Raw genomic sequence first — 26974 nt, forward strand, 5'->3', positions numbered from 1 at the left:
AAAAAAATATTAAAAAATCAATTCCCGATTCAGTCAAGTACTCTTCGGGAGAATTTGATCAATGCAAACAACCTCAGCAATATCGTTCACTGGAGCTACCTTTTTTATCCCCCCCCCCCCCCGGAGGGAGGGAGCGGGATATTGTAATCGTCCGGTTTGTTTGTCTGTTTGTTTGTCTGTCTGTCTGTGAGCAACTTTACGGCAAAACGGCTTTAGCCAACACTAGCAAATTTAATCCACAGGTGGGTAATGAACCTTGGACGACCCCATTAACTTTTGGGTCCAATTGGATCAAAGGTCAAGGTCAAGGTCACGAAAAAATCAAAATCGTTTTTCGCTCATAACTTCGTCAAAAATGATCTGATTTACTTCAAACTAAGCTTATAGTGAACCTTATTATATTTGTCACTTATAATCCTACCCATTCCTATAGTGAAAATGCATATTTGTGAAGATCGGTAGGGTCCAAATTTTTGGGGGTCATGGTCATCGGTGAAAATTACAAATTTTCCATTATAGATCAAACAAGTGGTGCCAGGCACAACAAATCCCACCCATTTAAGGCATAAAGTTATTTTGGGGATCAAATTTAAATTTGAAACATCCTTAACCTGAATGTTGATTATAAGGAATAGAATAAGGAATATTTTAGTCTTCGTTTGAAGTCAATTAAACCATTTTTGATGAAGTTATGGCCGTAAAATGATTTTGACCTTTTAAGGTCACATAAGGTCAAAGGTCATGGTGTCAAATGAAAGCCAATAAAGGACTTGATATATGTCTTCCATAGTAAACACGCATATACCTAACCTTTTTTGATTTATAATGGAAAATTTGTAATTTTGACCGATTTGATAGTGTTTGCTAAAGCCGTTTTGCCGTAAAGTTGCTAACAGACAGACAGACAGACAAACGAACAAACAAACCGGACAATTACAATATCCCGCTCCCTCCCTCCGGGGGGGGGGGGGATAAAAAGGTTAGGAATATGCGTGTTTACTCTGGAAAACATATATAAAGTCCTTTATTGGCTTTCATTTGACACCATAACCTTTGACCTTATGTGACCTTAAAAGGTCAAAATCATTTTACGGCCATAACTTCGTCAAAAATGGTTTAATTGACTTCAAACTAAGACTAAAATATTCCTTATTCTCTTCCTTATAATCAACATTCAGGTTAAGGATATATCAAATTTAAATTTGATCCCCAAAACAATCCCCAAAACCTGACCTGACATTTTTGTCAGGTCAGGTTCGATCTGTGACCTGCTACAGGTACCATGTAAACCTGTACTAACCTGTTCCATGGTCGGGTTGTCGGCGACTAAACCGTCTCCCCCACCAGGTTTTCTGGTGAGGAGGGTGTTTGGATATGGACACCCAGCAGGATTAAAAACAAAACCTGTCAAAGGGCGGAGGAGCTCCTTGTGAGCCAACGGCCATCCATATCTAGTGCCCAACTGTGTTTGCAGATGTCCTCCTGCAGTTGGGCTACTTTTGTAAGGGGGTTGGTGGCAGGATTTACACTCCAGCCATCGTAAAACCCTTCACTCTGCAAAACATCCTCAAAACGCAAAGAAAACTGGAAACCCACTCTGTGGGAGTACCTCCTGTGCAGCTGTCCTTCGCAGGGCAGCTCAACGGATGATGAGATTGGGGCAAAGCCTTCGGGACCCCTACTCTTTGATGATGGGAGGCAAAACACAGGGTAACCTGCCTGGGTCAGATTGCGGGAGAGTGTGTCGGAGTGGTGCTGAGGTGTCGTCCACCAGACGGCGGTCTCCTTGGGTTAACCTGAGGCGGTCCCTTCGGGTGGGTGCCTGGAATGTCCTATCCCTAAGAGAGGATGATCACCTGTCTCTGTTATCATCTGAGCTCAAGCGTTTGGGCATCGGGATTGCAGCTCTCTCTGAGGTTCGGAGACCGGATTGCGGCGAGATAATGGTGGGTGGTTACACCTACTATTGGTCTGGTCGCTCTGATGGTTACCATACCCAAGGAGTTGCTGTAGCTGTGTCCAATAAGCTGACCCCAATGATAATTGAGGTAACACCGGTCAACGAGCGTATTATGAGATTAAGGATTCGTCACTCCTTAGGTGCCATTTCCCTGGTCTCTATTTATGCTCCGACTGAGGCGAGTGATCTTACCGTGAAGGATGCATTCTACGCCACACTCGAGTCTGTGGTTGATCAGTGCCCCAGACGAGATACACTTCTAGTCTTGGGGGATTTCAATGCATCGACTGGAACTGATAGGGATGGTTATGAGGTGTGTGTTGGTCCCCATGGGTCAGGAACTATGAACCAGAATAGCACTAAGTTCCTTGACTTTGCAAGAAGTCATGGACTTAGGTGGCTGGTTCATGGTTTCAGCGCCCGCAAGCTCATCGCTGGACTTGGTATTCCAACGCTGGCGGTGTGGCAAAGGAGATTGACCATGTCCTCATTGACGGTCGTTGGAGGATGATCCAGAACTGCAGGGTCTACCGGAGTGCTCAGTTCCTCAATACTGACCACAGGCTTGTTGTAGCAACTCTAAAGCTGCACCTTAAATCCTGGAGAATGGTACCATCCCAGCCTAGGCTGGATGTTGCCAAGCTCAGGGATGAGAGAGTAGCTGAGGAGTTTGCGAACAGGCTGAGTGGACACTTGGGGGTCTGGGTGCTTTGGGGGGTCCTGAAGAGTTGTGGAGCACCTTCAAGACCACCGTCCTTGATGTTGCCGGTGGATGCCTTGGAGTTCACCGCAGGGCAAATAAGAATTTTGTCTCTCAAGGGACACTGGATACCATTGACCAGAGTCGCAGGGCCAGGCTGAATGGCAGAGCTGAGCTGTTCAGGGAGCTGAGGCGTAAAACTGTACGTGCACTGAGGGTGGACAAGGAGGCCTATGTGCGAGGAATCTGTGAGGGGGTAGAGCATCACCTGTGGACAGGTGATTCTCGTCCCGCTTACAGGGGAATTCGCGCATTCCGTTCATCCAAGCCCATCCCTCAGAGCACTGCAGTTCGAGCAGAGAGTGGTAGGCTCTTGACAGAGGAGTCTGAAGTGAAGGCCAGCTGGGCCGGTTACTTTGAGCGGTTGTACCAGGCTGATCCCCCAGCTGTCGAGTTGGACGTCAAGGGTGTTACAATCCCTGTTGCTGACCCTCGAATCAACTGTGGTCCACCATCGCTTGTGGAAACACGGGCTGGGTGAACCAGTTGAAACGGGGCAAAGCTCCAGGGATCTGTGGCATCCATGCTGAACTTCTCAAGGCTGGTGGAAATGCTGCACTCGCGTCGTTGCATGCAGTTTTGTGCTCTGCCTGGAACACAGGCATCATCCCAACTGACTGGAAGAGGGGCCTTGTTGTCCCTCTCTGGAAAGGGAAGGGTGATCGCCAAGACTGCAACAACTACCGAGGGGTGACGCTGCTCTCAGTGCCGGGCAAGGTCTTTGCTCGGATAATTCTTGATAGGGTTCGCCACCATCTGCTTGAGCACCAGCGTCCAGAGCAGTCAGGCTTTACACCAAAGAGGTCAACGATTGACCGTATCCTTGCTCTTCGTGTCCTCACTGAACGCAGACGAGAGTTTCGGCAGGGGCTGCTTGCAGCCTATGTTGATCTCTGTAAAGCGTTCGATTCAGTGAATCGGGATGTCCTCTGGAGGATTCTTGGTCTTCGTGGGGTGCCACCGAAACTGATCGATCTGATGTCTGAACTCTACTCTGGTACTGAGAGTGCTGTGAAGTGTGGTGGTACCGCCTCTGACTTATTTCCAGTTGTTACTGGAGTTCGTCAGGGATGTGTACTTGCCCCCACACTTTTCAGCACTTGTATGGACTGGATTTTTGGGAGGATGTCGGAGAGATCGTTGCGGTGCATCGTTTGGCAATGTCAAGATCTCGGACCTTGATTTTGCAGATGATGCAGTCATCTTTGCGGAGACTTTAGACATCCTCTTGGTGGCCCTCGAGGTGCTGAATGAGGAGTCGGAGCCGTTGGGATTACGGATTTCTTGGGTCAAAACAAAGATCCAGGCTTTCGGTGACATCTTGGATGCTGCTGTCCTGTCTGTGTCTGTTTGTGGTGAGGATGTTGAGGTCGTGGATAGATTCACTTACATCTTGGCAGTGATATTCATGTCTCCGCAGGTTGTGAGCCGGAGGTCAATAGACGTCTGGGTCGGGCCTGGGGGGTCATGGATTCACTGGATCATGGGGTGTGGCGCTGCCGGTACCTGTGCGGGAGGACGAAAGTCCGAGTCTTCAGGGCCTTGGTACATCCAGTCTTGCTCTATGGGTGCGAGACTTGGACTTTGACCAAGGATCTGAGACGGAGACTTAATTCCTTTGGTACCAGGTCTCTTCGGAGAATCCTTGGCTATCGCTGGTCGGATTTTGTGTCCAACGAGCGGTTGCTGAGAGAGACTCGGATGAGATTTGTTACCTGCATAGTCCGTGAGCGTCAGCTGCGGCTGTATGGACATGTGGCTCGTTTTCCTGACGCTGATCCTGCTCACCAGATTCTCTCAGCGAGGGAGTCTCATGAGTGGAGGAGGCCAGTGGGCCGACCACGTGCCTCATGGTTGCAGCAGGTTGACCATCATCTCAAGGAGATGGGGATGGGCCTGGCATCTGCCTGGGGGATGGCCAGACGGAGGCCCCTGGAGTACCGGCGGAAAGTGGACGCAGCGACGCGCTGTTCTGGCACATGCTCCCATACCTGACCTGACCTGACCCAAAACAACTTTATGCCTTAAATGAGCAGGATTTGTTGTGCCTGGCACCACTTGTTTTTTCTTGAAATGATTTGTTTTCATCAACCGCTCTCACAACGGGAACCCAACAGGGAACCCAACGGGTTCACGGGCCGTCTGGTATGATTAGGTTGAGGTTCGACCCTCTGACCTCTCAGACTCACAGCAGACACTCTATAACTCTTGTATTGAAATTCAAGTCGATTACAATCTGACTATCACTTATGAACAAGGACATTATATATGCAGCATAGAATCCATGAAAGCAATCCCTGTGGTTTATATACATAATGGGTGGTTGGGTGAGGTGGGGAGAGGGTGAAAATAAATCACACACACAAAAAAAAAAAGAGTTAAACTGGCGGTCTCATATATTTTGAGTGTGTATCGTTAAAAATGTAACAAGCATTCATAAACATGTTCTTTTAAAATTTATGAGTTCTTTCCTTCTTTCCTGTAAGTACTTTGTTACTCGCTCAATAACATTGGTACTTATGCAAACAAACATGTTTTTGATACAAGAACAACATCAGGACAGGAAGATACCTCAGTTGGTAATGTAATGCAAGTTGTCTCATCTTGGTTTTGATCCACTGCAGTCAGATATGATTAAAAACATGTGTTCTGGTGTGACTCCCGGTTGGAGGCACTGAATCATGAAGCACAACATCTTCAGTAGACAGCATTAATCTGGCTATGTTTGCGCATATGATTGGGCCCAATCATGGGCCATATACCTCTTGCAAGGGAAAAAAAATAAACGAGTAAAGAGTGGGACGGGGTGAATAGAAACATAGAAATGTGAGAAAATGAATGGCAAGAGGGAAAATAGAAGAATAATTTATAAGACACAAAGAAGAGGAGGGATGTAATGATCAGAGAAAATGTGTGTGTGTGTGTGTGTGTGTCTGTGTGTGTGTGTGTCTGTGTGTGTGTGTGTGTGTGCGTGTGTGCATATTGTGTAATTGGCCTATCAATTTTCAACTGTTTGTCAAAAGTGTTGTTGTTTTGCCCTAAAATCTCAATCAAAAGTCTTCCATACAATAATCCATTTTAGTCATGCTTGTTATTGGGTTAAGTAAATTGAAACTGACTGTGCTGACCAATCACAAACAACTTTGTATACCTGTGGTCTGATAAAATGTGCTTCCTGGTGAAATAAAATGTTTCCTGTTTGCCCAAACATATCACTTCTGTGCTGAGAAAGATTGTCCTGATAGTTCAACTATTCTGCATCTGAACAGAATCTGTTAAGGGTATATTAACAGAATTCTAGTGGTCAAAAAGGTGAAGGTTTCATAATCTCGCAGCAGAGGCTTCCTTCACTGCTGAAATGGAAGATCAGATACTGTTCTATCACTTGAAAATTCTCTTTCAACACAGCAAAAAAATTTCATTCTCACTTTGTCTCTCTGGAAAGAACATCAAACAAACCTATCTATCAATCAAACCAACCAATGGAAGTAACTCAGTCTCAAATGTCTTGGTGTCGTCACCATCAGCGACAACCTCTTTCCTGGTCAGACCATATATCAAAGCTGGCTATGGACCAGGCATCCTCCATTGCTGAAGCCCTACTTTAGTAAATAGAAACTGCTCTCAGTCTACAGACCCCATGACTAGAGCTCATTGGAGTAATGCTCTCTCCTATGGGCTGGTGTGATTGCTTCACAGCTGCTTCTCTTAGATGCTGTGTTCAATCCTGGACTCCAACGATCTCAACATCATTGGCATCTCCTACAATGCTGAAACACAGGACCTACTGCTCCCAAATTGCAAACAGATTTGTGGCCTCTATATTTTACACAACCTCTCTTCCAGATTTGCTCCCGCTGCTTTCAATCCTCCATCCATCTACTGTTCCCTTAGGATGCCAGCATTCTTCCAAACCCCTGCCCACCCCCCCCCCTTTCCTTACTCCTTGTGAAACTCCAAAAATCTAACTCTACCACCTTCCTTCACTCATTTGTTCCTCTTTTTTGCTGTTTGTCTGACCCACCTCAGTTTGTTCAATCCCTACATTCCAGCCAGGGTTCCATGTTGGCAGTGTTCCCTTTTTCTATCCTCCTTAACCCTCCCATCTATTTTCAGGCATATATATATATATATATATATATATATATATATATATATATATATATATATATATATATATATATATATATATATATATTTCCTTCTCTCTTATTTCTCTGTTTGTTCATCCCCTTGTTGCTTAGACATGTTATCCCACTGTCAGTGCCTTGCCTTCTTCCCTGTTTCACCAGCTCTTCCATGAGCCTCAACTTATTCTCCATTTTATTTTGTAAAACCACTTTTTGTTTTTAAATTTTGTGATGTTTTCCAAATGCATCATAACTCTGCTATTCCCATTGCCTCTCACTGATAGTTGTTCTCCAAATTGTAATGTTATTATGCACGAGTGCTTCACTGTAAATCTTAGACAATGTACCAAAAGCATTGTGAACTTTATTTATTTTTATTTTTTTTGAGAAATACGATTCTCAAACCAAACTGACTGACCAGGTTTTGGATGATGTATGTTCAGGGTTTCTACTTGGCCTGTGTCACGCACTGAATGGCTGCGGCATGGTCCGCAGTATCCCGCGTGCCTAGTCGCTGACGCAAAGCATGCAGAAAGCGGCTCCCCCTGCACCCCGCTCCACGAGCGTCGAACCGAGCCACGACAGCCCCGTCACTGCCACCTCCAAGCACCACCGACCAATCAAGAAAGAAGCGTTCTGCAGTTGCTTGACCACCAGGGGCATCCTCTCTGGATCATGGATGACATGTCATAACATTAACATAATATATCACTAATTGCAAAACCACCTATATGTTGAAAGTGAGCCATTATCAAAAATTACATAAACTGCAGAAGCACAACCAAGTAAATATTTTTGTACGAGAACAAAGTTTGATATTTCACCTATAAAGAGTCCTCTAGCTGGGCCTAAGCAAGTACATTCGCCAAGGTTAATTATACCCCACAAAATGATTCCAGAATAAACAAAGAAAACAACATGGAGAGAAAGGGTGGAGGGGGCTTAGGAATAGAAATGTCAACAAGTCACTTGAGCCAAGTCTCCAGCAAGTCTCAAGACTTTGAGGACAAGTCTCAAGTCAAGTCTCAAGTCACCATAGTGTTACATCAATTTGTGTTGAGGTCCACATTTACTTATAAACCTAGTTGGAGTACAAGCTATCAAAGAATTAAGACACAGAGTTCATTTATTGCAATGAATGTTTGAAAATCTGTTGAACTCAAGTTTTTATTTGTCACCTTAACACAGTGGACATTTTTACGGCCGCTACCGAAGGTGAAGGAGGTTATGTTTTCACTCCTCGCTGTCTGTTACTTGCAAAATCAAAATCAAAGATTTTGCAAGTATATTGGTCATTCGATTTTGTTATTCTGTTTGTTTGTCTGTTTATCGCCTTCAGGTCACAATTTTAAATTGATCTTCAGAAAACTTCACCACATTCGAGAGCTTGTCATAAGGAAGAAGCCGATTGTTTTTGAGGTCAAAATGTCAACATAGGCCCAAGGTCAACAACTAAGGTGAGATTTATAAAATCCTCAATTTTCATCCTATTGATTTGAAATTTGAAGAGGGGTTGCATATTTGGTCATTGAATTCAACCAGCGAATTATTTTTGAGGTCAATATCGACCAAAACATCAACAAAGACCCAAGGTCAATAACTAAAGTGGCATTTCTAAAATCATCAATTTTCATCCCATTGACTTGAAATTTGAAGAGGAGTTGCATATTTGGTCATTTAATTCAACCATCAATTCTTTTTGAGGTCAAATTTGTTTGAGGAATTGTGCAAGTATCGTGCTCTGCATGATGTCTTCTTGTTATTCTGTCTATTTGTCTATCTGTGTGCAGGATATCTCAAAAAATTGTGGACGAATCGAGATTAAATTTGGTGGGGAGGTTGTGTGTGTGACAAGGATGAAATGATAAGATTTTGGTGAAGATCCGGATACAGATCCGACGACTAGAATTTTAAAAGTGATTCTTCACCATTGAGAGATTGATTGGGCCAAAAATGATATATCGCACGATATCTCAAAAAGTTATTGAGCCCAATATGTTCTCATGAATCAGACATTACATGACGGAGGTATGCACTCTACCGAGTGCCCTTCTCGTTTGTTTTGTTTCCAGCAAAAATAAATTTGCTAAATTCACTTCTCATATGCAGTGTACCTTCTTGAACATGTACATGAGACTAGTCAGTAACCTCAGCTTATGTTTAAATTGTTTACACACAGAATCAAAGCATTCATTGTGGAATGGGAAAGGAGATTTTAACAATTCACTTGTATAGTTAGTATGTACGTTAAAATGAAATGTATAATCAGAAAAGGAAGGTGGTGAATCAGGAAGGGGGTGGGACGCTGTGGAAGCAGAAAGAGGGTGGGATACTCGAGAAAATGAAATGTATAACTTATTAACTTTAATTGTTGTCATGATACAACTTACAAATATTGACGAAGTCATGATATAATTTACAATTATTGCCGAAGTTTAAATAATCCAAGTCAAATGACATTGAAATCATCATAAACTCATTTTATGTGGCTGGGGACGTTCACGGGGCCAAGTTTCCCTGATTCGACGTGAATGTCGATGACATGGTTTGAATAAAGTTGTGCTTGCTATGTTGGAAAGACTGGTGCTTGCCACTTGGACATGGTGTGCTCTGTCCTGTCTGGTGAGTGGACACCCCCTTTAACCTTAGTGGGGAACAGTATGTGACCTGCTGGCACACTGCACATGTGAAGTATACACGTACAGTATAAGGTATATGTCATCCATGACCGAACCACGCACGCCAATGGCTGAAAATCATTTACCATTTATTTTAAACACCGTTTAAATCCAATGTTTATTCAACGATATTTTCTGAACATTGTTAACAAGTCATTTAAACTCAAGTCGCTTGTAAGTTGCAAGTAAGTCTTAAGTCCCCAGACACCAACTCCCAAGTTTGAGTCTCAAGTCAATTTCGTCAAATCAAAGACAAGTCGCAAAATTTTGCAACTTGAGTGCAATTTGAGTACGAGTCACCGACTCGAGTCCCCAACTCTGCCTAGAAGCGAGCGAAGACTCCACGTGTCTACAAAATCTTGGAGAAATTCCAGCATGATTTTTCATCATCACTTTCATTGGAAAAACACTTCATTGATGTTTATTTGAAATCACTCAAATATACTTCGGAGTGCTTTTTCAAAGCTTCAGCATAAGGCTATGGATAACATACGTTTAATCAATCACTCATTTGTTAGTCTCACTCGATGGTCAAAACTGGGGTTCATCCAACCAACAACTCAAGGACTAACATATTTTTGTTGAGATTGCTACTCAATAATAGTATTTCCTGAATGAAATAAAAATTTAATCCAATTATGTAGTCCTTGTATGTAAAGTACAGTGCCTTTAGAAAGTATTTACAGCCATTGACTTTTGTCACATCTTGTTGTATTACAGCCTGAATTTAAAATATAAATTATTTTTTCACCAATCTACACAAAATACCCCACAATGACAAAGTGAAAACATGTTTTTAGAATTTTTTTTACAAATTAATTGAAAATGAAAATCTGAAATGTCTTGCATCAATAAGTATTCAACAGCTTTGCTATGACACTCCAGATTGATCTCAGGTGCACCAATTTCCTTTGATCATCCTTGAAATATTGCAACAACTTCATTGGAGTCGACCTGTGGCCAATTCAATTGATTGGACATGACTTAGAAAGAAACACACCTTTCTATATAATGTCCCACGGTTGACAGTGCATGTCAGAGCAGAAAATCTACCATGAAGTCCTAGGAACTGTCCGTAGAACTGTGAGATATAATTGTGAGGAGGTGTAGATCTGGGGAAGAGCAAAATACAACTTTTAGAGCATTTAATGTTACCAAGAGCAAAGTGAGCTCCATCATGAGCAAATGGAAAGAATATGAAGCTACCCAGACTCTTCCGAGAGCTGGCCGTCCAGCCAAACTGAGCAACCGGGCAAAAAGAACCTTGGTCAGGGGGGTGACCAATAACCTAATGACCACTCTGACAGAACTACAAAGTTCCTTGGCTGAGATGGGAGAACCTGCCAGGAGGACAACACCTTACAAATCTAAGCTTTATGGGAGAGTGGCCAGACAGAAGCCATTCCTGAGAAAAAGGCACATGACAGCACACCTGGAGTTTGTAAAAAGGCATGTGAAAGACTGAGAATATGAGGCAAAAGATCCTGTGGTCTGACAAGACAAAAATTGAACTCTTTGGCATGAATGTAAAGTGCTGCATCTGGCAGAAACGGAGCACAGCTCATCACCCATCTAACACCATCCCTACCGTGAATCATGGGGATGCTTTTCAGTGGCAGGGACTGGGAGACTTGTAAGGATCGAGGGATCAATGAATGGAGTCAAATACGGGGAAAATCCTTAAGGAGAACCTGATTCAGAGTGCAAAAGACCTTAGACTGTGGAGAAGATTTATGTTCCAACAGGACAATGACCCCAAGCATACCGCCAAAGTAACACTGGAATGGCTTCAGAACAAGAAAGTGAAAGTCCTTGAGTGGCCCAGCCAAAACCCAGACTTGAATCCCATTGAGAATCTGTGGAAAGACCTGAAGATTGCTGTTCACCGATGCTCCCCATCCAATTTGACAGAGCTTGATCAAATCTGCAAGGAATAATGGGAGAAAATCCACAAATTCAGATGCACAAAGCTGATACGCACATACCCAAGAAGACTCGAAGCTGTTATCACTGCCAAAGGCATTTCTACAAAGTATTGACTCAGGGGTTGAATATTTATTGATGCACGAGATTTCAGATTTTCATTTTCAATTGATTTGTAAAATATTCTTCAAGCATGTTTTCACTTTGTCATTGTGGAGTATTTTGTGTAGATCGGTGACAAATTTATTTAAAATTGTGGTTGTAACCACAAAATGTGACAAAAGTTGTGGGTGTGAATACTTTCTGAAGGCACTTTACTTGGAAGGAAAACACATCAAAGTCGCAAAGCAGTATTGTGACTTTCACACAACTGAAATGGACAGGAGTTTGGATCCCAAATGCAATCTCCATACTATTCCTACATTGAATTTCCGCTCTTTCCACATCGATCTGTCTGGTTATAAAATACAGTACTTTTCTTACCTTGGATATTCCACTCTTCAGTAATGCATGCCTGATGTAATAAAGCAACTGAAATCTGCTTGAATGGTGGAATTTTGAGTCTCTTTATAATGTAACATAGATTCTTGTTTCATTTCAATCTGCACTACTTCTGATTAATATCCTCCCTCTAATGTGTGTCTTTGAGAAGGTTTTTGCTTTCTTTATCTCAGGACTATGGCATTTAAAACCATTCACAAGAGGAATCAACGGTACAAATTTGCACCAAAATTCCAATGGAATTCAGATGCAAACCGTGACAAATAATCATGAGATAAACTAAAATGACTGCATTTTGTTCATTCTTCTTTTTATTTTGTATGCAGCACATCGCTGTGGATATAGCATTATTTACTGGGGGTGCAGCTACGCCACTGATGCAGTGCCACCTCCAGATTAGAGCAGGAATTCCAAACATTGTTCAGGGTGCCGGCGATAGCTGGCCTCGTCTTTGCGAAGGACACAATGGGATCTTTAATGTCCACCGACTAATATCATGCCTGGTGTTGGCTTAATGGTTAGGGTGGTGGGCTTGGGATCCGAGGGTCCCGAGTTCAAATCCTGCTCAGCTGTTGAATTAATACCAGGTGGAGTTAACTCAGCCTGTCAACCTTCCGAGGTCGGCAAAATGAGTGCCAGCATGCTGGTATAGTGCGTCGGAGTGGCGACCCATCCAGGATTGTGCCCAATAACCAAGGAGACTGCTTCGGCAACACCAACGCTCTGCACAGAGTATGGTCCCAATGGATTGATGTAACTAATATCAGCACACAGAACGCCCAGTTTAACGTCTATCCGAAGGACGGCACTCACTTCGATGAATCACCCTGCTTGTGAAACAGCAGAATGACTGTTTATACCAGGGCCGAGATTCGAACCCAGGTTAGTGAAATACCTCATGTTTGTTTCTTTCAGGAACAGTTTCATTTTTAACATCATTTTATTTCAAATGTTTGTGTCTTGTCCTGACATTGTAATGCGTTCACCTTACCCTTTTCTCACTGACTTCTCTGCAATCTTATGACAAAATTTCTCATTTCTTTTGAATGACTTCAGCTTTACATGGACATTCGAGTTGGCACAAGCTACTCACAGATATTTGATACAAGCCTACTCATCATGCCAGACCAGTGTCTTTCACAAGTCAGTTTTATACTCAAAGCAGGAAAAACGAGTCCTGATATTTGATCGAAGTATCTTGATTGCTCCACCTGGCTTGGTATCCATGGCAAAGATCTGGTAGCGCTGGAATATCTGCAAACCCCAGCCCTACAAAAGTTTGCTTTGGAGTCGCCAAGGGTGGAGGAAACATCCACAGCTTGCTGCCTTCAATCTTTTGGTGTGAAAGGGTGTTATAGGCAGTTGAAACCACAAAGGGAATCCCACACAGCTCAGTGATGAACACTCCATTTGGAAAATTAATGATGACCAAAGTGGCACGAGAAAAGTGCAGGAAATGTTGAAAGGACATTGGGACTTACAAGATATACAGCAGAGGATACATGTTGTCTTTGGAGTGTCCTGCAGGCAGCCAGAGCTGAACTGGTACCACTGCATATGATATAGGTAAAGGTGAAAGGGTAGAAAATAAGTTTCAACCTAATGCACACACGTCAGTGAGGAATGAGGAAAACAAACCCGAAAACAAATGGAGTACACTCTCAATAATTCGAATATACTCATACTTATTTTGGAGACCATTTGCATTAGCAAAAAATCCAAATCGTGAGAATTAGTTAAAGTTATTTCTTTCTTTCTTATGGCAGATAGAGTGTATTTAATCCATGCTAAAATGCATTTGCATCATACGACAAAACTCAGAACAATATAAGTATTTAAAATGTAATGTACATCATTGTTTGAATATTTTGTAAAGACTGCCACGAGTACTTCTTATGCAGTACAACAACATGGGGTATTGGAAAAAAAATGTCACATTTACAACACACTTTATACTTAAAGCTCCATTAATAAATGTAGTACAGCCTTGTTGGGCTTCGCAGTACAAAGTACAATGCAAATGTGCTATATATACCTGTCTGACTCTTATTGAAACTTATGCAATGAAGTGCATTGGAGAGCATGAGGGACTGCGGAAAAGGTGAGGTCAAAAAAAAACAAGCAGAAGTTATAATCTGGGGTAAACAAGACATGGACTAGTGCCAAAGTTGAAATCACAAATTACAAACAGAGGTATCAACATCCAGATCATTGAAGATCAAGGCCTCCCACGAGCAGAATTTACATGCAGGTGGCCAGAAAAAGCAGAGTGCACTATCTTCTAAACAACCAGTTTAGGATGAGGACAGAGGAATTATGTAATATGTAGCAGATTTATTTTATGAATGGACAACTTCCCAGGAAGTTTCCAAAACCTTCCAATGGCATCTATTAAAGCGTAACGAAAACCAACAAGAGTTAGAATTTCTTCGCAAAACATGTCCCCTACCGGTCCCAATGAATGTTCATTTGTTTGGCCACTGTATAATGGCACGTTTGGTGCCGGAAATAATAAAAAAATAAACCGATGTACATACATGAACCAAAAACATGTGTACGGCTTATGTGCATGTATGCTTTCCAAGAGATATACATCATGGTTATATACCTGGGATAATTCCAATTGCACTGGCCAATGGACGAACAACCAGGCCTAAGGCCTACCAATCTGTGTTGTTTCATTGAATGGCAGCACATTATTTTAATTGCGGTGGAGTCAGGCCAGCTGTCCAGACAATGGTGTGAAAAGTAGTCAGGGTGGAGTCGGGGTAGCTGAAAACTGACCAATGTACAATATGTTATATTTTCTAAGTATAAAAAGGGCATAACTGTGAAAAATTGAGGAAACACCCTGAAAGTCGAACGTTTTCTGTAACTTTTCATAATAAAGCCATGTACCAAGTTTCAGTGGAATGTGTTAAAGGGTATGGGGAAAAAAGTATGAAAAACCACAGGTGGGACGGACGGACAGAAAACCTCGAGTCCCCTCCGGTGAAACTGGTACAGGACTAATAAGAAAGTAAATACAGTATATTATCTATCTATAATTCCAGCAATCTCTGTGTGTCTGTCTGTGACCGCTGTTTCTCGACAACCACTGGTCCGATCTAATTAAAACTTGCCAGGTATATTGCTGGGGCCCTGAGTATGTGCCTTTTCAAGGTTTGATATTAATCGGACAAGTGGTTCCCAAGTTATGGCCATTTATTTACCAAACCAATGACAGGACACAGTGCTATGACATCACAATTGATGTCACAATTCTTCTTGATTTTTTTGCACGTACGGCCACGTATGTATGGGCACACACTAGTATGTATAATGGAGCAAATGGTTGTATGTCCACTCAATACCCATTCATTGGAAAGCTGGCCTGACCCCACCCACAACTCGAACCTAAAAAAAAAATCAAAAAAAATCATATGTCCACCATTTTGGTGCAATGGTAAGTTTAGGACATCTTCGGAAGTGTCATATTCACAATCGCCATGTCTTCCCTATAAGTTTTCTGTTCCGTCGAGAACGACCTCAGCGACTGTTTAAAGGATCATCAAATATCAAAAGGTTGCAGCCGACAGGCATCGTGGGCCTTGTGAAGGCAGCAATACGTACAGGCCGACAAGCCTGTCAGCCTTTGGCCCAATGCAATTGGAATTATCTGGGCTCTATAACCACAATGTGTATATAGAGTATATACACATAAGCATGAGGCATGTTTTTACTTCATATACATAACCAGGGTTATTTTTATTTTTGGGAGTGATCAAGGCAGCAGTTTGTTGCCTATACACCACCCAAATAAAGGGATGCATCAGAAGAACGTGTTGCACATTTGGAAGAAGATCACCCATAGGGTGGGTATTCCACTGGTTTACATAATGGAAATAGAGCCAATGGAATGGAGTAAAGAGATGACATTATACCTTAGTTGACAAGGACTTCAAACAACAAGCCAACCAACAACCTCAATGGATGAAATCAAGAGAAGGTTTATCAAAAAATGCTAACTGCAGTGGGAAGCAATGAAGCTGATGTTTCGGGCGTTAACCCTTCATCCGAGCAAAAGGGTTGACGTTAACAGCTGATCTCTTTGCCTCAACGAATGGTTCACATCTGAAGCATCAGCTTCTCATTGCTTCCTACGGAATGTATTCATACAACAGTAATATATCGCCCTATCAAACAGTATTTCTGATCATACTCCGTCTTTTAAAGCATCACAAGGCAGGTCACTGCACTTGCAACGCAGTTGAGAAAAGGATACGAACAAAAAAACATCTGATATTTAATCATTTATTAGCACGATTTTTAAAAGGTTACACAAAGATTGGTATTCCCATCAGCGAAGCAACGGGTCTTACATTCTAGTGACATTAAAAACGACTTCAGCTATAAAATTTTAAATAAAGAGCTCTTTCCAATCACTTACTGTCAATTTACTCGAGTTATTTAGCTGCTTACAAAATGCAACCATAATACAGTTCATCATACATATATAAGGCTCTTTCACAAACCACTTAATCAAATATATAAAGCTTATATTTATTTTGTCTGCATGTAGGATGCACCCGAATATTGCTTGAAGTGTGCAAGTCTGCCCCAAGAGTAATTTAATAAACATCGTATTTTTTGGCGTACAAGTCGATACTTTTACCCTCGAAAGTCCAGGACTCGACTTATATTCAGAATCGATGTATCTACGTCTTTCGACATTTAATTGCAAAGTGCGATATTTTAAAAAATAAATTCTATAATTGTTAATTCAAAACACACGACAGCAAGTTTGCACAACATTGTAGATGCATTCATAGAAAGTGCAACATTAAGCAAAACGATGTTAAGCAGACGAGATATTAGCGGCATAGATGTCATGTTATAATGTGGGGGGAGAGGGTGGGCAGCACATTCTCGGTCACCCGAATGTAACTTCAACCTCACTTAGCTACATATGAGGGATAAATATTAAAGAAATCAATAAGGAACACAAATTAAATACACAAATGGAAAATTAAATGAACATTTACAGGGGTACTCCCAAAAATGTAGTGCCTAGATTGCTTGTCAGAGCATGAGCGTGAACTTCCTCAACAATCCTCTTGAAGAAGTCCTTTCTTTTCAAACTTTTGGGTCTCATTATCTGCCATGATCTTTCCTAGGAAAGCCACATTTCCAATCGGGCCTCCAAAGCCAGTTGCCAACTGAGAATCCTTCATCGTGCAAACTCCTTCCTCGGCTCACCTGAGCTCCTGACCACATACAAAGCTTTCGTCCACAGACTGATGGAGTACTGCCCCCCCCCCCCCAGGGCTGGTGCTCCTGCCTCTCACCTTTCTCAGCTTCACACTGTGGAAACCAAGGCATTTAGAATCATTGGCATCTCCCGCGATGAGGCTGAGTCTTTGGGCCTCTCACTCTCTCACCACAGGCAGGTCGGTGGTCTTTCTGTCTTCTACCATCTCCTCTCTAGTCTCCCCCCCCCCTTGCTCTATCTGCGATATGTCTCCCTCATATTTCCACAGGGCACTCAAGGTCCGCCAACACCCCCTTTCTGGGAAAACTACCAAAATCACGAATCACTGCTCACCTTCACTCTTTCATTCCTCTATTTTCCTGCCTTTGGAATAAACTCCCACACTCTCTTCAATCCTATTCTTCTCTCAAAGCCTTCAAAACAGCCATTAACCACCACCTCTTATCTTCCCCCATCCAAAACCTTGATCTTTTCCACCCCCGTTAATCCACCCCAAACCCACCTCCTTCAAATTTCCTGCTTTCCTTCCTTAAAGTCCCTGTAATGTCCATCTTGTATTCCCTGTGTTCCCCACCCCATCCCTCTCCCTTGCACAGATCTCCTAATGTCTCTGTTCCCCACTGTTTTGTCCTTCCCTCTCCCTCCCCTCTTGTCTCATGCCCCCCTTACCGTGCGTTGTGTGTTAGCTCTCACACGTGCCTCGACAATGTATACAAAAACAAACAAACCCCACCTCCTTTCTAGTGCAAAAAGCCCTGTCTCCTTCAGCCGCCCCTCAATGCTGAGTTGAGCTAGGCTTGGAATCAGTCTCGTAGCCCTGCTCTGAACCCTCTCTGTCACAGCTGTTGATGCAAATTTCTCCAAAATTAGCATAATGGGTTTAAGGGTGATAAAAAAATAATAAAATGTTGCCAATTAAACTTGATTGATTAAATGTAAAAAACAAAATGTTTTAGCATATTGCACAATGTATTGTGATAACCTTTTGTAAGAAATGTATTCCAAAACAACATATATCTTACATCTATGTAACCAAACATGTATGCTATTTAGCAAAGGAATTCTCATAAAAAACAATTATATTGGCATCTGGAAGTCTGGTTGGAGGCGCCATTCTAGCTTCAATGGGATATTTGCTTAAGGTGATATCCAGATATCTTTTTGTACTCTTGTCAGCTTCAGATTATAAATTGTTTCCGAGCTTTTTTAATTCGGGCTGAACTCCTGACCTCTGGACCAAGGAGCCATGTGTGATCCATCCTAGCACCAAAAGGATTGCAGTCTTGGCGCCGTAATGTCTCAAGAATGATCAAAACATCATTGTATGATCTCACCCCCTCTGATCGCTGAATATTATATAAAAAAAATACTCCTATCAACCTTCAGGTCAAAAATATTCCTTATCCCTTCAAAATTAAGCTGACCTCCAGATGACTGCTGCAAAAAGCTGTGAGTGATCTCTCCCTTGAATCTCCAAACACGTCACCTGTGGCATCAACATGTCTGGAGGATGAACAGACAGTGTCACTGAATACTACATAAGAATTAAAAGTTTCTATGTACTGCAGAAATTGGAGGAAGACTGTGTTGCTTAACTTCCTCTGGAATTCTCCATCTCGATATGTTTGTGTTTGTATTTGTTTATGTTTTGTATTTAAAAAATGACTCAAATGTCCAGGAAGAATTGAAAATTCTTCAACAGAGCTGTCTTTCCTGAGTTGTGGTGACCAAATCTGCACACAATATTCTAGATGCGTCCTCACTAAATTCCTTTACAATGTTAACACCACCTCTTTTGTTTTATAATTGATCCCCCTCTGAATACAACCGAAAACCCTATTTGCTTTACCTATAGCTGCCTGGCACTGTGCTGCCTGCTTACGTCCCGTATCCATTACCACCCCCAGATCCTTCTTCTGTCTGACACGCTCCAAAATTACCGCTTGCATCCAGTAATCTTTATTTTCATTGTTTCCAATCACCAACACTTTACACTTGCTGAGGTTAAATTCCATCTGCCAATCTTTTGTCCAATCTATACATGAATCAATACTTTCCTGAATCTGATCACCACCCCCACTGCTATCCACCTTACCTCCAAGCTTTGTGTCATCTGCAAATATTGAAAGCTTACGCTTTACCGCATTATCCAAATCATTGATGTAAAGAATGAATAGTAATGGTCGGAGTACTGAACCCTGAGGTACCCCACTACTTACATCCTCACAGCAAGACACCCTCCCACTCACAGCCACTCTTTGCTTCCTACCTCTAATCCAGTTTGCAATCCAATTAGCTACCTGACCAGCTACTCCACAAGACCTCACTTTGGGTAACAACCTCCGATGTGGTACCTTATCAAATGCCTTCTTAAAGTCCAGATATACTATGTCCACTGCCTTTCCATCATCCACCCAATCAGACACTGCTTCATAGAACTCTAAAAGATTTGTTAAACAGGAACTACCTTTGGTAAACCCATGCTGACTACCTTTAATTAGTTTGCATTTGTTTAAATGGTTCCTCATCTGGTCCGTAATAAATATCGCCAACACCTTCCTTCCCGACAACTGAAGTCAAACTAACAGGTATATAGTTTTCCAATTCTTCTCTGGATCCTTTCTTAAATAATGGTGTTACATTTGCTACTCTCCAATCCTCCGGTGCCTGTCCTGACTCCAAGGAACTATTGAAAATATCCATGAACATCTCTCTTACCTGCTCAGCCATCTCCATCAATACTCTCAGTTGCATATTATCTGGACCCAGAACCATATGTTCTCTTAGATTACCGAGCTGTTCCTTTACTTACTCCACTCCAACCTGGATCTTCTGTAAAGGTCCTTCCTCACCTCCTTGATAGATACTCTCAGCTATTGGCAATTCTCCTGACTGTTCTTGTGGAAAAGTAGAAGAAAAATACCTGTTTAATAAGCATGCCATCTCATTTTCATCACGAACCACTCTCCAGGTGCTATTCCTAATACACCCAAGATGTCCACCAAGTTTCATGCAAATCCATCTGAAACTTTTTGAGATATCGTGCTATACATAATTTTTGGCCCTATCTCTCAATGGTGAAGAATCCCTTAATAAATTCTAGTAGCTGGATCCAGATCTGGATATTTACCAAAATATAACCAATTTGTCCTTGTCACACACCCAACCTGCCCACCAAATTTCATCCGAATCCATCCATAACTTTTTGAGATATCCTGCACACAAACAAACAAACAAGCAGTCAAAGACTGCTACTTACGAAATCGTCAACTTGACCTCTGACCTTGCCTAATAAAAGCTGTCTCCAGAGAAGGTAGCGACGCAAACCAGAAGTTTCTACGATGATTCTGTACCAAACCATCAAAAATCGTAACATCGACCGAAGCAAAAATCTCCATTTCTCCATGTAATTATTTAATATTATTTTATCAAAGTCACAAAACCGTAATATTCGGCCATCCACCAACAATCTTTACATAATCCGACGGCTTAGCGAGTCAGGCATGCGAAGATAAGCTTTATTGGGATAAAAAATGACTTTTAAACACCATCTTTATCGAAAACACCGTCAGCGCGCACACGGAAAACCTTTACGTGATCAACGCCGCCTCTGCTCGAGCGCGCTGCACCACGTGACGACCCGTGACGCAGCGAGTGAAATATTTTTTATACAATCTTAAAAAGTCTCCAAAACATCCGATATTTACCAGAATTTCGACAACCGAGTGTTAAGCATCCTAAAGGCCCTGTCACACCTTGACGTTTTAGCCAGCGTATGGCAAGGTCTCAAAATGTATGCAAAACGCTGGCGTACGCTGAACTATTGATGTTTTTTGTAAAGCTTTGGGCGTATAATAACGTGTTGGACGTATGCATAACGTATTAGTAACGTACACAGAATGTGTAAACATACCAACGAATGCTGAGCGTGTTGTCGGCGTTCACAACCTATACTTCACGTCGATACTCTAACTTATGCATAGCGCACGGCAGCGTATCGCCGACGATCACGTGGCGTAGGCTATTCATAGGCTGCGGCTCGACGATTCAAATCATAACCGCACTAGACATCGAAGTGTGAAGCCGCTGTCACACCTTGACATTTTAGCCAGCGTATGCCGACGTATGAAAAATTTGCCGAACCAAGCTGGCACATGTCGAATACGTGATGGGTAAGTTTTGTATACGTTAATAGCACGCTGGCATACGTCGTCATACGCCGAGTACATCGAGAAATTTTCAGCATGTTGAAAATTTCTCGACGTATGACACACATTCCGCATACGCTGGCATAAGTTGTAGGCACTCCACGCGATCGTTGACACACGTCGACATACGTTACTTGTACATTACTCATAAGTCGAAACACGTCAATGTAATGGTTAGCGTCAGTGTTCCAGACTCCCTGTTTTTTTAAATTTTTTTTCCTTCGGAATGACGATGATGTTGACACTTCGACTTCGAGTGCGGTTATGATTTAAATCGTTGAGCGGCAGCCTATTAATTATATTATATTATAACCGCACTAGAAATCGAAGTGTAAACAACACCATCGTACCGAAGAAAAAAAAACAGAAAAAAAAAAACAGGGAGTCTGGAACACTGACGCTAACCATTACATTGACGTGTTTCGACTTATGAGTGCCTCACAAGTAACGTGTGGCGACGTGTGTCAACGATCGTGAAACGTGCCTACAACACGTTACTCATAGGTTAGAAATAAGTTTCGGGTACGCTAAACATTACCTCGACATGTTTCGACTTATGAGTAACTTACAAGTAACGTGTGTCGACGTGTGTCAATGATCGCATAACGTGCCAACAACTTATGGCCAGCATTATGCGGAACGTGTGAGTCATACGCCGGAATACGTCGGGAAATTTCAAGCATGGAAAATTTGTCTAACACCTCGGCGTACTATGACGTAAGCCAGCATACTACGACGTATGCCAGCGTGCTCTTAATGTGTACAAACTTACCCATAACGTATTCGACGTGTGCCAGCGTTTTAGCCAAATTTTGCATACGTCAGGCATACGCAGGCTAAATCGTCAAGGTGTGACAGGGCATTAAGCGAGCGCAAAAACCAAAGACAAAATTAAAATTGAAGTTAAAATGAACTCCTAACGTCGAGCGAAGCAAAAATACTCCATTTCAAAACATGAATTTACGGAATTATATTTGACCTCACTGTGACCTTGACCTTTGACCGATTTTCACCAAAATCTAATCAGTGCTTGCCATGACCCTTGTGAATCACGTGATGTAATTTGACATTGGTAGCTTCTTCCATTCTCGAGTTATCGTGCCGACAAACAAACACACAAACACACACACAAACAAACAAGCAATCATAGACTGGTACTTATGAAATCGTCAACTTGACCTCTGACCTTGTCTAATAAAAGCTGTCTCGAGAGAAGGTAGCGACGCAAACCAGAAGTTTCTATGATGATTCTGTACCAAACCATCAAAAATCGAATATTTCACCTCACTGTGACCTTGACCTTTGACCGATTTTGACCAAAATCTAATCCGTGCGAGCCATCACCCTCCTGAATCACTGGGTGTAATTTGACATTGGTAGCTTCATCTGTTCTCGAGTTATCTGTTCCAAACCATCAAAAATCGAATATTTGACCTCACTGTGATCTTGACCTTTGACTGATTTTGATCAAAATCTAATCAGCGTGAGCCATCACCCTCCTAAATCACGTGGTGTAATTTGACATTGGTAGCTTCTTCCGTTCTCGAGTTATCGTGCCTACAAACAAAAAACAAACAAACAAGCAGTCATAGACTGGTACTTACGAAATCGTCAACTTGACCTCTGACCTTGTCTAATAAAAGCTTTCTCTCGAGAAGGTAGTGACGCAAACCAGAAGTTTCTTCGATGATTCTGCACCAAACCATCAAAAATCGAATGTTTTGGATGGTTGGCCTCACTGTGACCTTGATCTTTGACCGATTTTGACCAAAATCTAAGCAGCGCTAGCCACCACCCTCGTGAATCACCTGGTGTAAGTTGACATTGGTAGCTTCTTCCGTTCTCGAGTTATTATTTTTTGGATGTTTGACCTCACTGTGACCTTGACCTTTGACCGATTTTGACCAAAATCTAATCAGCACTAGCCATCACCCTCCTGAATCACGTGGTGTAATTTGACATTGGTAGCTTCTTCCGTTCTCGAGTTATCTGTGCCAAACCATCAAAAATCGAATATTTGACCTCACTGTGACCTTGACCTTTGACCGATTATGACCAAAATCTAATGAGCAGTTTCCATCACCCTCCTGAATCACGTGGTGTAATTTGACATTGGTAGCTTCTTCCGTTCTCGAGTTATCATGCCTACAAACAAACAAACAACCAAAACAAGCAGTCATAGACTGGTACTTACGAAATCGTCAACTTGACCTCTGACCTTGTCTAATAAAAGCTGTCTCTGGAGAAGGTAGCGACGCAAACCAGAGGTTTCTACGATGATTCTGTACCAAACCATCAAAAATCGAATGTTTTGGATGTTTGACCTCACTGTGACCTTGACCTTTGACCGATTTCGACCAAAATTTAATCAGCACTTGCCAGCACCCTCCTGAATCACGTGGTGTAATTTGACATTGGTAACTTCTTCCGTTCTCGAGTTATCGTGCCTACAAACAAACAAACAAGCAGTCATAGACTGGTACTTACGAAATCGTCAACTTGACCTCTGACCTTGTCTAATAAAAGCTGTCTCTGGAGAGAAGGTAGCGACGCAAACCAGAAGTTTCTCCGATGATTCTGTATCAAACCATCAAAAATCGTAACGTCGACTGAAGCAAAAATCTCCATTTCTCCACGCAATTATACCTTAACGTAACTCAACGACGCGTCTGCTCGAGCGCACTGCATCATGGGACGACCCGTGACGCGTCGAGTGAAATATTTTTTATACAATCTTAAAACGTCTCCAAAACATCCAATTTTTACCAGAATTTCGACAACCGAGTTTTAAGCGTCCTAAGCGATCGCAAAAACCGAAGACAAAATTAAAATCGAAGTTAAAACGAACTCGTAACGTCGAGCGAAGCAAAAATACTACATTTCTCCACTTGAATTTACGGAATTATGTTTGACCTCACTGTGACCTTGACCTTTGACCGATTTTGAACAAAATCTAATCAGCGCAAACCATCACCCTCCTGAATCACGTGGTGTAATTTGACATTGGTAGCTACTTCCGTTCTCGAGTTATCGTGCCTACAAACAAACACACAAACACAAACAAACAAGCAGTCATAGACTGGTACTTTCGAAATCGTCAACTTGACCTCTGACCTTGTCTAATAACAGCTGTCTCTAGAGAAGGTAGCGACACAAACCAGAAGTTTCTCCAATGATTCTGTACCAAATCATCAAAAATCGAATGTTTTGGATGTTTGACCTCACTGTGACCTTGACCTTTGACCAATTTTGACCAAAATCTAATCAGCGCTAGCCACCTCCCTCGTGAATCACTTGTTGTAATTTGACATTGGTAGCTTCTTCCGTTCTCAAGTTATCATTTTTTGTGTGTTTGACCGATTTTGACCAAAATCTAATCAGCACTAGCCATCACCCTCCTGAATCACGTGGTGTAATTTGACATTGGTGGCTTCTTCCATTCTCGAGTTATCGTGCCTACAAACAAGCAAACAAACAAACAGAAACGGAAGTCATCAATGTACTTACGAAATGTAAAGATTTCGTGTGGAACAAACAGAAACGGGTCTAAAGATTTCGTAAGTAACAAACAGAAACGGAAGTCATCAATATACTTACGAAATATTCAGATTTCGTAAGTAACAAACACACAAACAAACTCGAGGGGAAGCACTCGGGAGAGTGCAAAACCTCCGCCGCCAATACTCAAGTGACTCAAGACTCGCTAAGCCGCCAATACTCAATACTCAAGCCAATACTCAACTGGGTCACTCAAGTGAACCTTATATCTTAGGGCCCTGTCACACCTTGACGTTTTAGGCAGCAATGGCAACGTATAAAAATGTATGTAAAACGCTGGCCTACGCTGAAATTTTGATGTTTTTAAAAAAGTTTTTGGCGTATTCATAACGTGTTGATCGTTTTCATAACATATTAGTAACGGGCACAGAACGTTTCGTTGTGTTATACATAACTTTTACCAACGAATGCTTACCTTGTGGTCGGCGTTCAAAACCTATGACAAACGAGAGTTTAATTTACCCTTTGCGTGCTATACGTATCGCCGGCGAACTCGTGGCGTAGCCAGTTAAATACATGCCGGACGCCGATTGAAATCAAAACTGCCTGAGAATTTGAAGTGTCAACATCGCAGTCACACCTTGACGATTTTGCCAGCGTATGCCATTCTATAAAAAATGTGTTTACAACGCTAGGCACACATCAGATACGCTACAGGTAAGTTGTGTATACGTTTAGAGTATGCTGGAAATCATTGAAGTACGCTGGCATATTACCTAGTCCGTTTGGTACGTCGTGAAATTTCAAGCATGCTGAAAATTTTAAGACGTAATCGACATAAGGCTCACACGTTTCGCATATGTTGACATCTGTTCCTAGCACGTTCCGCGATCGTTTAAACACGGCGAACACACGTTACTTGTAGGTTACTCATAAGTCGAAGCACGTCAAGGTAATGGCCAACATACTTGAAACCAAATTTCTAATCGATGAGTAACGTGCTTTGAACAAATAAGTAGCGTCAGCTTAGCCTATGTTTAACGTGTTTGGAAACTATGAGTAACGTGCATTGAAACTATGTATAACTGGCCTTGAACCAATGACTGGCGTGCTATGAACGTAAGAGTAACGTGCGTTTTCCCTATGAGTAGCATGTTTTGAACCTAAGTAAAACGTGCTTATAACCTTTGAGTAACATGCTATGAACCTATTTGTAACGTATGTAAAACGCACATTGTCGTATGTAGACAAATTAAATTGACGTCTTCCGGACAACCATAGAACTTACTGAAAGTGTTTCTAACTTACATCTACCGTGTACTGGCGTATTGGTAGCGTTTCGGGGAATTGGTATATACAAATGGGCTTCACAATAAAAACCCATCATTGTTCCAGACTCCATGGTGAGTGGATGTGAATGCCGGTAGTATCAATAGTAGCAGTACTATTACTAGTAGTAGGTGTGCGTGACAGTAATAATAGTAGTAGTAGTAGTAGTAGTAGTAGTAGTAGTGGTAGTAGCATTGGTAGTAGCTTTATGTCTATGTCAGTAGTAGTATGTGAGCGTGATGTGGAGGCTGTGGGGGATGATGGATCCTCGTTGCGTCAACGAATAGAATACCTTGCACCATTGTTCGATGTTCTGAAAGGGCTAATTTTTTTTCCTCATTCCGAAGATGAAATATTTCTTCGTTTTACTATTGAAATTATTAAAAAAGACTTTGACAAATGCATAATGTACGAGTAATGAACACAGAACGCTTCGATAACTTATAGATTAGTTATACCAACGATTGCTTATCGTGTTTCGGCATCCACAGCCTATGCCCAACGATAGTCTAGCGCATGCATAACGTGGGAGCGCATCGTTTATGATTACATGACGTTTGCTATCCATTGACTGCCACTAAACTATTTTAATAAACGGCTGTCACTCGCCTATTGTTTTGTGACGCTGGTGCAAGGCAATTCAAATCGTTTCCATTGAACGAGTTAACTTGCTGTCACTCGCCTATTGTTTTTGGACGCTGGTGCTCGGCAATTGAAATCGTTTCCATTGAACGAG

The 26974-nt window shown here is 42.0% G+C and overlaps 1 protein-coding gene across 10 annotated transcripts in view; it reads right to left on the reverse strand.

Annotated features, from left to right (window-relative positions):
* LOC147030532 (inactive dipeptidyl peptidase 10-like) overlaps positions 1–26974 on the reverse strand; it is a 780352-nt gene that overhangs the window by 12474 nt on the left and 740904 nt on the right. For 8 of the 10 annotated variants that reach the window (XR_015056434.1, XM_085874668.1, XM_085874669.1 and 5 more), the window contains 2 exons: positions 13434–13503; positions 7321–7518 (listed from right to left, as the gene is read on the reverse strand). Coding sequence is in view for 8 of the 10 variants with exons in the window: in XM_085874668.1 (XP_085730794.1) it covers positions 7321–7518; positions 13434–13503 (268 nt within the window). In the remaining 2 variants the exon portion in view is untranslated. Of the gene's footprint in view, positions 1–5310; positions 5395–7268; positions 7519–13433; positions 13504–26974 lie in introns of those variants that run through there. The other 2 variants (XM_085874674.1, XR_015056435.1) reach the window with 2 other exon arrangements.

Source organism: Eptatretus burgeri, chromosome 3, assembly GCF_056783735.1.
Source record: "Eptatretus burgeri isolate ZD-2024b chromosome 3, Ebu_testis_v1, whole genome shotgun sequence".
Taxonomy (NCBI): domain Eukaryota; kingdom Metazoa; phylum Chordata; class Myxini; order Myxiniformes; family Myxinidae; genus Eptatretus; species Eptatretus burgeri.